General features: G+C 34.1%; 2 protein-coding genes across 2 annotated transcripts; one reads left to right on the top strand and one right to left on the bottom strand.

Moving 5' to 3' along the window:
• On the top strand, positions 1,093–3,628 carry LOC104781948 (4-sulfomuconolactone hydrolase). Its single transcript, XM_010506749.1, has 10 exons — positions 1,093–1,333; positions 1,572–1,640; positions 1,778–1,857; positions 2,181–2,280; positions 2,367–2,420; positions 2,502–2,579; positions 2,671–2,768; positions 2,865–2,922; positions 3,022–3,143; positions 3,259–3,628. The coding sequence occupies exons 1-10, from the start codon at positions 1,133–1,135 to the stop codon at positions 3,413–3,415; spliced, it is 1,017 nt and encodes a 338-aa protein (XP_010505051.1). The 5' UTR covers positions 1,093–1,132; the 3' UTR covers positions 3,416–3,628.
• On the bottom strand, positions 6,171–8,153 carry LOC104781947 (aminoacylase-1-like). The gene is made up of 5 exons (XM_010506747.2): positions 7,534–8,153; positions 7,158–7,420; positions 6,930–7,067; positions 6,615–6,848; positions 6,171–6,500 (listed from the first exon to the last, which is right to left on the bottom strand). Exons 1-5 carry the CDS (start codon positions 8,072–8,074, stop codon positions 6,414–6,416), a joined length of 1,263 nt encoding a protein of 420 aa, XP_010505049.1. The 5' UTR covers positions 8,075–8,153; the 3' UTR covers positions 6,171–6,413.

The following is a 12,868-nucleotide window of genomic DNA, read 5'->3' as shown; positions in this document are numbered from 1 at the left end:
ACTGATTGAATAACAAGAGATTCTGAATTATTTTAAAGGATTTTATAAAAATCTTAATTGAATAACATAGGATTTCATAAGATCTTTTAAAATCCTCAGTTGAATAACAAAGGATTTTAAAAATACTTTAAAATCTTTTAAAATATAAGTTGAATACCCTCCTCTAAGAACAAGAAAGACAAAAGCATCAAACCAATGAGCCGCTCCTATCTCCAATAAACCTGAAAACCAAAAAGAAAAGAATAAGCTTTGAAATTGATATGATTAAATTGTTCTTTTATTTAAGATGATATATACAATATTGGTTATCAAAAAAGAAAGAAAGAGAGAGAGAAGATGAGATCTAAAAGGCTAGGTAACGTTGTAACGACAAACAGGACATGAAAGATTGTTGTCGCCTTGCAGCCACCGAAGAATACAGTCCCTGTCAAAACGGTGGGAACATAACAATTTCGTGGTAGTAGTACTGCTTTCAGACAGATAGTGCAGCATGAGTCTTGATCTTGGGAGTCATCATCATAATCTATCACATCACTAAACCAAGTTTCTTCAGTAAATCCAACTTGAGATAGAATTATGAAACCAATTTCTCCTTTTTTTCTCGATTCAGCATAGTCACTTCTTTGGTGATGTCAGGAACGATGCGGTCCACAATAAATCCGGGGATTCCCGAAGCCTTATGCCTGCGGGCCAACCATGAACCACAAAGGTTTTCATCAACTATGTCACGCGGGATCTTGGTCATCAGTCGTAAAACTCCCTTCGTGCCGATGGTTGTTTGTTGAATTAGGGTTTCAAGACAACTATTAGCACCCCGCGTAAAAGTGCGCTTGATTCCACGGAATCTTATTACTAACGATATTGTATCTTTGAAGATGTCGGTATTGGGGGATGTTTTTGATTCATAATAGTCCAAAGTGATCGAATGTTCGAGCGCCATTGGAGACAGAGAGAGAGAGAGAGAGATAGTCAAGCCAAAGAACAAAGTTTGATGATACAATAATTTTTTCTATATTTACAGAATTAGACCCTATATTATTAGCTATCTTATTTAAATCTATCCCTATTTTAAAATTGTGTATATGGGTATCACGTGAATTGAATTGATGATATCCGCGACCACGGTGGGGATATGGCTGTGACACTGAGATTAACGAAAACTACTTTTGCAATTTCCAGTCATCCTTTAACGCCGTCTGCACTGTTCGGAGTAAGCAAGATAGCATCATCATCGGTCAGGACGGTAAAAATGGCGACTTTTGCTGTGTCTGACTCTGAAACGACATCGAGAGTCATCGATTCTCATCTCCACATTTGGGCTTCTCCTCAAGAGGTCGTGTGCTCTTTTACACTTGAATGTTATTCGAATCTACGCAATCTTTTGTTCTTAGGCTTTGAAGTTTATAGAATTCGGAGTATGCATTAAGCTCTCCAATTGTTGTTATTTGGATCGCTAAGTTAAGCAATTGAAACAATAAGGAAACTTTTTTGGAACTGAAATTGATTCAATTATGATTTGATTAAGTAATCTGATGAATTGGTCCCAAATTCTCTTTTTTTTTTTTAAACAGGCAGCGACATATCCTTATTTTCCCGGCCAAGAACCTACTTTGACTGGTGATGTTGATTTCTTGCTCAAGGTTTAAGCTCAGCGCTGGCAGTTCCTTAAAACTATGATGGGTTTTGAGAAAAATTGGAAAAAGTCTCATTCTTTGATGCTTGTTGTGCTATGCCTCCTCTGTTTACTGTTTTGATGTTGTTTGTTGTCTTCATTTAGAACATGGAAGAGGCAAGAGTAGATGGAGCTCTCATTGTGCAACCCATCAATCACAAGTTTGATCATTCTTTAGTAACAAGGTCTCTCTTCCTTTTCTTATACCTTAATCTGCATTTTCCTAAAAAATAAGTTTTTGTTTTTCTTAACAGAAGCTACTCTAATTCTTTCAAAATTTATGCTCCTCTCGTTTTGTTTTAGTTATGGTTCTTTTTTTGTGAATATATATATATATATATATATATGACTATGGGATGCATTACTGGGGCATAGGTTGGTCTTGGTTCTGTGTGAAATTCAAAAATTTTAAGTGATTCTCCAATCATGTTAAGACTTTTAGTTACATGCGATGTCAGTGATGTAATTCAAGTTTCTTTTCAAGATGATTTTAGTTTCTGATTGACAGTGTTTTGAAGAAATACCCATCCAAGTTTGTTGGTTGTTGCCTTGCTAATCCTGCAGAAGATGGCAGTGGAATTAAGCACCTTGAGAATCTTGTTTTAGAGGTCTTCCTTTTCACTGTTTCTCAAATCATCTCAAAATAACATATATGCATCACATTTATCAAGAGTTTTAATCTGTTGTTTTGTAGAGTAACTATCGTGCTGTTAGGTTTAATCCCTATTTGTGGCCATCGGGTCGGAAGGTACCAATTTAATGATTCCAATGACCTTAGATCAAGTTTGCATCGTACTCTTTAGGATTGTCAATGACTTTCACAACACAGATGACAAATGCTGTTGGCAAAGCCTTGTTCTCTAAAGCAGGGGAGCTTTGTGTGCCTGTTGGCTTCATGTGTATGAAGGTCTGGTAGTAGTATTCTAACCTTTGTTGTTCTCCAAATTTGTGTGGTTTACGCGAAGTTCTTTCTTTAAAAATTTGTTTTCTTTATTCAGGGTCTGGATCTGCACATTGCAGAAATTGAGGAACTGTGCACAGAATTTCCAAAGACTACTGTTTTACTAGATCACGCTGGATTCTGCAAAGTACCAGAGTGAGCTGTTCTTTGCTATTTTTACAAAAAATAATTCAGTCCCCTGCAATTCCTATAGAATATATTACTGATATTCATGGTTTCATCAACATGCAGAGATGGTGAGGCAAAGCTTGCCTATATTCAACTCATGAATCTCTCTAGATTTCCACAGGTGAAAAAGCAAAAACATTAATTTTACAATTCGAGTTCTCACTAGCTCACAGTCACATATTATTATACGAATCTGAGGGAAGAATATTGAAACAAGCAGGTATATGTGAAATTCAGTGCTCTATTCAGGATCTCAAGAACCGGCTTCCCGTATCAGGACCTATCGCCTCTCCTATCTCAACTTGTGTCCCATTTTGGGGCAAATCGTGTCATGTGGGGCAGGTAAACATACTTTTTTTACCACGCTTTCCCGAATAAAAACCACAAAGAAAACTTCTACTTGATGAACTAACAATACAAGATCATATATGGATTGGCTGCTTTCCATCGGCTGTAGTGACTTCCCATTTGTTGTTCTTGAATGTGGATACAAAGAAGCCAAAGAAGCTGTGACTATTGTTGCAAAAGAAGCAGCCTTGTCTAGTTCTGAGATGGACTGGATTCTGGGTAAGACTCTTATGCAGCTCTTCCCTGGACAATGGATTCTTCCTTGAGAGGCTTGTGAGAAGTAATAGGTTGCATGAGGATGAGATAATGAAGCAAGAAATGGAAGTTATATCATTAAAACGCTTTGTATTTATATTTATCTTTAGAACTGCCCAAAATCTACATCAATGTTAACAGACATATTTGAGACTTGAACCCGAAGCCTTTGATAGAAGATTTGGTTGTCCATGTGATTAATTGAATCTGAATCTTGTTTTTTTGGCCCAAGTTTTTAATCGGAAACATCTACTTTCGTTTAATCTCTACATCTAATTTTGGCCGGAGATGCGAGATCGAATCTTGGGTTTCGGAAAAGAAAAGAGCTTCGACATCAACTGCTTTCGGAGAAGAGGCGGTGGTGGGGAGGAGAGTGTTGCCGCCTTGGATGGATCTGTCGTACGAACAGGGTGGTGGCGAGAAATGGAAAGAAAAAAAAAGAGAAAGTAAACGACTTAAGTATATGTGTTGGTGTAAAAACATCAGTAAAGTATTCTAGTCCAGTGGTTAAGTGACCTGTTGTTATCCCCCATAGGTGACGGGTTCAAAACAGTGAATTAAATCTAAAAAGACAAAACGACATCGTTTCGTATGCTGTTAAGTGTTAACGTTGGGCAAGGTATTAACAGTTTAATTATCGTGATGATTTTTATGACATGAACTTAGAGATTATATTACCAAACAGCAAAGTTTGTAGAGAACTTATTAAGCATCATCTAGTTTATTACTAAACTACATCCATTAGCTTATTTGTTAACTTATTAAGCATTTGCATGTGTTTTTTTAATACCCTCTTTGCTCGAGAATCCATTATTCATTCCAATAATAATTCTTTTTGTCCCAAAAAAATACTTCAAGATCTTCATTTAACTTCATGCATCGTTTACACAAACATAAGGTCCAATATACATTTTAACTAATACTAGATTAAGATCCGTGATAGAAATTTATTTTATTTATATTGTAATTTTTTTATAAAATATAATTTATGTAATTGTTTTTAAAAGTTTTTTTGGATAAAATATTATGCAATAAAATCATATGCTAAATATGATGATTTGAAAAATACATTTATTTTGTGAATTTGGTTTTTAAAAAGCGATTTATTATATTATGAGTAATTTAATATATTGTTATACTTTTTGTTTTAATATACTTGGTTTTTTTAAATTCTTTCATATTATAGTGACATATTATTGACATTGCTATAACAAACCAATTTATAGTGTTTATAGTTTCTAACTTTAATATCAAGTTTCAATATTTTAAAAATATTTCAAAATAAATTATTTAAAGTTTATTATATTATATAAAATTATAAAATTCAACAAAAAAGTATGAAATTGATTTTCAATATTTAAATTTTGACCCGTTACTCATTAAAAATTTTAATTCAATAGATATTATTTTTAAAGAATAATATTAATAAAAATTGAATATTTTGTAGATTAAATCATTTATATTTGGTTTTAAAAATTCAACTTATGGTATATCCGAAAATCAAACTATTTTTTAATTATAATAAATAATATGATAATTTATTTGTTTCACAAAATAGACTCATATATATAAATGAGAGGTGAAGTATAATAATAATTAACAAATTAATATGTCAAGTGAGATATCAAAAATTTTTATTTGATGAATAATTTAATAAATAAAATTAATATGGTAAGTTAGATGATATCAAATGATTCTTTAGAATATTCGCTAATATTTTTGGAAACAATAAATCCAGACTATACAAATAATATAAAATTTAATCTATAACCTATTTGTAATCAACTTATTAAAATTATATAGTTTACAAAACAATGTTGTGTACTTCTGTTTTATTATATAGGGGATTAAAGAGATAATTAAGTTTGTATAAATTGTTATTGATGTTAAAATGAGTAAATGATATTTATATTTGTTTTAATTTCATCAATAAACTTTAATGTTATTCGTTCATCTATACATATATACGACATTACGACCATAACACACACACATTATTAACGTAGTAAATCATAATATATCTTGACCTTTACAATTACATAACCTTTTTCACGAACCACCAACAGTGATAATTTTATCCATTTCTTTTAACCTTTTCCTAATATCAAACCCAAAAATCACAACAACAACAAAAAAAAAATCTATCCGTATTAAATTCTTGATTCAAATTTCTGAATCATTAATCAACAAACACAAACAATAACATTGAACTATAAAACCATATTAGAGTACCAATAAAAATACCAAAGTTTAAATATAGAAACTAACTAATAACATATATATCACGCGTAATTACACAACCATAGACACAAAACTCACCAACCAAACAACTATGGTTACACTCTCCACAATTTAGTAAAAAGATATTAACTCTTATGAGTTGAAAGTCTGAAACATGTAGATGGTTGATATCATTATAATTCATCGTGAAATGATTGAAAATGTCTAATTAGGATTCTCTAATCGGAAATGTTTTTCACAGCTGCAAGGATCCCCTTAGCGTGTTCAATGAGGTGATATGATAATTTATAACTTGATCATTTGGTTAGCATGAAGTCATGTATTAGATCACCTCAATACTTTGTGCCAGATTATATGAAGGATTCTCTGTGATACCAAACGAGAAACTGATTATTGCTTTTGGCTTGATGACCTTAACTAGATGGCTAGATGATATTATTTAGAATCTGAGATTATGGGGCCTATCATGTCTTTTTAAATTTATATTGAAATTTGAAGGATGGAGGTTGTGCACTTGCGGTGACTACTGCTTGCATTCGGATGGTTAAGAAAAACAAAGTAACAAGAAGAAGAAGTTTTCTGCAAAGCTGTTTCTGAAAACTCTTTATTATGATAGTGATAACATACAAATGCAAGTTTTATTACTTCAGAATTCAGGTGGTAGCATACTGAGTTTTATTAGTATTGATGATGTAGCACCAAGTGTGCTGAGTAAAGAGGGAACCGTTGTGTGGAACACAGACTCTTGTAGCTCATCTCTTAACACTCTCATTCAGGTGAAGCATATGATGTGTAAGCCTTGAGGATTGAGACATACATATCGATTCCCTTCAAGTACTCGTATTGACTCAGATACTGTAAAAAGTTGAGATGATAGAAAGGTGTTAGAAAATGCTCTTAGGGGGTGTGATGGTCTACACAAATAATAGGCAAACCGAAGGATGTAATATTTTCAAAGCAGACATGTACCTCGTTGTGATCATGAAGCAAACTCGGGGTGTTTGATATAGGAGAGAACCCAATCGCAGGCAAGCCTGCTCTTCGGAAATACCGCGAATCAGTTGATGCAGGGAAAATCTCAGGCTCACTAGTCTTCCCTCCAGCTTCTTTCACAGCATTTCCTAAGAGCTCCAACCATGGATTTGAATCATCTTTTGCTGTAACCAAGTGCTTCTCTTCAATATCCTGATTGAACCGCCAAAGCTGACATATATTTACCAAGAGAACTCTTCAGATACACAGGCTTTCTAAACTCTCTAGCTAGAGTAGTAATAAGAAAATTACTTCAAAGGACATGTTCCGGGAAATAGGTGCCCATTCCTCCACCAAACGTTTTTCTAGCGCAACAGAATCAACAACAGGTGGGACACGCATGTCGAAACCAGCTTCCGCCTCAGATGGTTGCAGATTCATAACAAAGCCCTTTTATCAAAATGAGGTCCAAATTGTCAGGTTATACCACAGAAATCAGGTTTGGTCACAAACTGTAAATAAAAGAAGAGAGAAGAATACATCAGGAGAAGGAGTGCCAGATTTGAGGAAAACCATGTTGACAGAGACGACATCGCCTTCAGCTTTTAAACCAGCTTTGATCTGATCAAACTGAGAAGCTCTGAATCTCATTACACTGTCAATGCTTTTAGTGAGATTCTCCATGGCTGAATCATCATAGAGCTTTGAGCCATGGCCAGGTTGTCCTACAGCTTTTATCTGAATCCACCACGGAATCCTCTCTCCCTTAAACACCTTGTAGCTCTCAGTCGGAGATGGTAGGCCTGTTCCATTTTCATCCACCACAAAATTTGTTCTGTGTTTAGTTTCTTGTTTCTTGTCTATATTTCAACGACGTTTCTACAACATTTCAGTTACAGTTGACTGTTTTTTATACCTTCGTCTAGCACGATGGCAATGTTCAAGCTCTTGAAGGTGTCCGACTCCACGAACTTGCCAACCCCATCAGTGCCACCGATCTCTTCATCGGGAACGAACGTGACGTAAACAGAACGAACGGGCTGAAATCCAGAGGCTTTGAGCTTACGAATGGCTTCTATGTACTGCATCCCAACGCTCTTCATATCCTGAGTTCCTCTTGCGTAGATTCTCCCTTGTTCGTCGATCTCTGCTCCGAGCGGAGGATGATCCCACTTCTCTTCCTCAAAGGCGACGACGTCGACGTGAGAGTTCAAGAGAATGGCAGGTAGAGAAGGATCTGAACCAATCCATTTCAGTAGAACTATAGGCTTTCCTAGAACGAGCTCGATTGGTTGAGTTTCGAGAGAGATTGATTTGGCCTCGGAGATTATGAATCTTGCAGCTGCGATGTAATCAGGAGTCGGCTGTACTGTGTTGATTCGGAGATAGTTTTGGAACCTGGTAATGATCACTGCCTCTTCCTCTGTTTTAGCTGATGAATCAGAGAGATGAGCCATTTATATGAGAGATTGAAGAAGTTAGTAAAAAGATTATGAAAGAGCTCAGCAAAGCAAGTTTAAAACTTGAAAGGACGTCTTTGTGAGTTTGTTGCTACTGCATGTAAACTGTAAAGCTTCATTTATATACTACATATTTGCCATCAAAACCGGATCCGGTCTCGATATTGTCAGTTGATTTAAAACGTGGTGATTCTCTTTTTATATACAAGATTCGAGATTATCGTGTTCAATTATAAATGCCATTTTGTTTACAAATCATTTTGAAGTATAGTAAAGAAATAGCACTAATCACGCATAACTTAAGACTAAACTGGCTACAGGTTGTTGTTAAATTACTACGTGGAGTTCCATTATGCGCGTATTGAAAATTTTGTAATATATAACTGAAATTTTTAGTGCAATATGCGCGTAATAAACGTGCGTCCATCAAAACCGATAAGCTAAAATTTCTTGTAATATAGTATTGAAAATGTTTCGTATCAAATAAATTATTAATCATCTATAAATTTCAGTAGTACATCTATTACGATGAATTCACAATCTTTTGGAGCTATGCATGCTCTATAATTGCTACTCAACAACACTTATGAGATTGCTTTGGATTCCGCATATAATAACACAATGAAACGATTTTAAGCCAGTAAAACCATATATAATCTTCAACGAACCAAAATACACTATTTTGTGGTGTTATTTTTCAAACTTACTAATAGAGCTTAATTAGTAAACTAGAGAGGTCTTAAAGCGCGGTATTAAAATTTTAATAACAACTGTTTTTTAGTTTTATGATATGTTGCTTTTAAAACTCTCAAGTAATACGCCGGGTCTATAGAAGGTGGTAGTATGTAATTCTGTCTAGTGCAAAACTTTTTCTTTTCTTAGATCTTGGTTGCCAGATTTTTTAACTATTAACCAACACAAACATGTTGGGAAATTCAGCATAAGTGAGATTTCTACCTTCCGGATGTTTTTTATTGCATTCCATCCAGGCCAACAGTTTAGATCCTCTGGCTGAACGCTTCATAACATCTGCAATAGGATCATCTTCGTTGTAAACTACTAATTCCTGTCCAGGAAGTTGAAACGGAAGTTTTCAATGGGAGTAGTACGATAGCAAATCGGAAAAGACAATATTCGCCAAGCTGCTTCACATGCGGACACATATCTAATAAAAGAATAATACTATTAATAAATATTAAATTAATAGGGTTAAATTTATATGAAATTAATAAACAGGCATACCTGCAGTTGTAGTATTTCTTGATTTCATTTTGATCGTCTTCCTCTCCTACGTTAGCTCCAATATTATCCGGTCCTTTGGTAATGTACTTGAAAAGATATTTCACTGAACGTGACTGATTACACCACTCAACATTAATATGAGCACGATAGCGGATAGACAAATCCCGGTTGTACGAAATAACAAAGCTGTTATCACAATCAAAACCTTTTTTATGCATGAATCTCCCGTTTTTCCTCCGTTTGTATATTGGATAACCATCATCGTCGACGACAGTGTTTTTCATGAATGGTTTTGGAAAAAAATTTAGGGCACTTACAATTATTCATGCAAACACTTCCTCTATTATGAATACCACAAGGTCCATGAATCATAATATCAGAAACAACTTTATATAAGTACTTGTCCAATTCTTTATCAGGAATCTCAGCGCTTATGAATCTATCAATGTCTTCTGGTGTACGCATTTTATAGTCTGGATGCAAGAATAAAATCATGTGTGCATGAGGCAGAGCTCTCTTCTGGAATTCTATTGTATACATAGCTGCACACACACACAAAAGCCATTGTTAATAAATTTGGGTTTTAACATGGTAACGTATAAAAAGTTGATTGATTAATAATATGAAACATACCAGAATTTATAACACCAAAAGTTTTTTCTTTAGTCACTTGCTCCATTAGTCTATCTAGCTTCATTTTAAAGACCCGACAACATATATCTGGTCTATCTTCTTGCTTAAGACCATGCCTTGTTAGATATCAAACAACTTCAGGCCATTTGGGGTTGCAAGTAACTGTTATGAAAATATCGGGAAAACCATAGTACTTGCAAGTAGCCATCGCGTCTAAATAATGTTTCATCATATAACGTTTTCCACCTGTAAACGATGAAGGAATGTAGATTATTTTTCCGTGTTCTGCAAGATCTTCGTTTCCTTGATTAACAGCTTCAACTATTTTATCGATTCTTTTCGTCCGTAGTTTGTTTTGGTTCATGGAAATATATTTCAGTCTGTAAGATTATGTGGTTGTGAACGCGTCTACCAAAAATTGCTGATATAATTTCCCCGACATCACAATTGTAGAAGATTCTTGATATCTCTCAAATATTCGGAAAGCATAAAATTCTCTCATCGAGACTGTTTTTCTTTTTCGTCCAGCCGTATCTACAAAACCAATGTCAATGCCTAACATGTAATCATCCTCTCCATATGGAAACAATAATGGATATTGAAGTGGCAAGTAAGCTGGATGGAGTTCACTTATTCTTTGCAGACCACCAGAACGATTTTCTATAACAATGTCACGCTTAAATACTCCAGGATTGAAATCACCTGGTATTAATCCAGCAACCTCATTGCATGTAGGTAGATTATGAGTCCTTGCATCAACAATTCTTTCTCCAGGAATTCTTAACCTCAAATCTGCCACAGTATTGGTTAAATCAAATCTTTCTCGAGCCGACCTAAACGTCTATACATGCGGATTATGATTATCAAGCATCCTTTTCAGAGGTACCCGCACATAAGCGCGGTAATAAGATCTTAAGAAAAATAGTTTTGATACTTAGTATGGTGCTTTTTTGATTTAATATGTAATAATTGACATCTTTAAATATGGTGTTTTATCTTTTGAAAAAAGTTTATAATGATTTATAGGATTGTCAAGAACTTTTTGTATTTGCATATATACAGAAGGGTTTACTTTCTAAAGATCCATAATATACTCAATGTAAAATATTAATTAAGTTTTATAAATAAACAATTAAATTGTAGTAAATAGATATTAAAATTCAATAAGTAAATTCAAAAGCGTAAACAAACTCCAAAAAATCATATTATAATGTGTTATCTCATCTACAAAATAAAGATGAGAGTAATAACATGGTTTCCTGAGCTTTCACTTTGTTGCTTCATCACATGGTTTAAGTAATAACGTCTAGCAAATTCAGACCTATAAATATATAAAGTGTTTTAAGAAATTTTACTTTAGCATCATACATAACTTGATTTAATATACATAATAACATCTTACATAGCCTGGTGATGCTCCACTCCTTCGAACTCTGGTTTTATGAAGATCTTCGAAGAGGCCAATGTGTTTTCAATACATGGTGCACCTATAGACATTTACAATTGAAAGTGAATATATTGTTACCTTATGATGATTATATCAGAACTAATTTATGTTACATACCTTCATATTCTCCGACCTTCATAAACCGCATTACACAAAACACAGGTTCGGATTTGTATATGAAATGGCACCCGTTTAATTGCCATATAGACATGAATTGAGAAGCGTAGTTGTCTTTGACACGACAGTTCATAGTCTCGTTCCTACATGTTCATCAAATTAATAAAAATCTTAACAGAGACAACTTTAAAATGTAATTGTCCTAAAGGTAGAGTAAATATATTTTACCTGCCATTCAACAGCATGAGAACAACTTCATTACTATTAGTGGCACTCGTAGGTCTTCTTTTATCTTTCACATCATTTGATCGACGTAGTTTGGTTTGTAATTCATATCAAATGTTAGGTTTGAATATACACAAATAATTTCACATATGATCGACGTAGTGGAATCGTGGAGAATATCATCTTAACTGAGTATAAATCAAGTTTGCTATTGCAATATGGTTTCGCTCTTCTTCTTTTACTTGTTTATTGAAATCATATCTTTCTGAACTGGTCCAGATGATAAGATATACTCCATAATTTAGTTACACTATCAAGATTTGGATGAGTAGAAATGGAACTAAGAGTAGATGCATTGGTTTAATGGTGATCATATGTTTTCATCACAAGATTCACACCAAAGAGAATTGGATCTCATCTCAATCTATATTTCCATATTGGCAAAAAAAACTTATAAGAAGACAAACCGTTGATGTAAGATTTGGGATAATGTATGTCGATTAAGAGAATAGATCACCTCATGACCAAGTTACTTTTAGTGTTTAGGTTGTATAGCATTCACCTCATGACCAAGGTTGCTTATTATATAGTGTTTAGATTGTATTGCGTACATATTCTAACTGAATCTAGAACATATGCTCAAATCATATTTGTTTTGACACATCTTCAATCGTAATTTATAAGATATAGGCATTAGATGCAAGTACTCTAAAACATAAAATTTATTGAATTAGGTTGCATTTTTTTGCCCACATGTTTTTCGTGTGAATATCATCCACCCAGAAAACAAACCATTAGTCATTAAAACACTCAAAAAGTTTATCATCAAATCAAAGAAAGTGTATTTAACAATATTCATACTCCGATACTCGATTGGGGGTTGGACTTTTGCTATTCCGGAAGTCCACTCGAGCTCTCTTCCGAACTACGCTTCTTAACGTGAGAAGGAAGATGTTTAGTAACAACATTCGTAATCCCCTGTACCACATAAAACACAAAACAATCATTGTGTTACATTAGGCAAAGCAACTTACTTTAGGATGATCACGTATCTTTATATAACTCATCTTCCACTCTACTTCAACTCATTCTCAACCTCCTCCGCATCATCAAAATTCCCCCCCCCC

Source organism: Camelina sativa, chromosome 4 (genome assembly GCF_000633955.1).
Source record: "Camelina sativa cultivar DH55 chromosome 4, Cs, whole genome shotgun sequence".
Lineage (NCBI taxonomy): Eukaryota > Viridiplantae > Streptophyta > Magnoliopsida > Brassicales > Brassicaceae > Camelina > Camelina sativa.
This window is presented reverse-complemented; position numbering and strand designations above follow the sequence as displayed.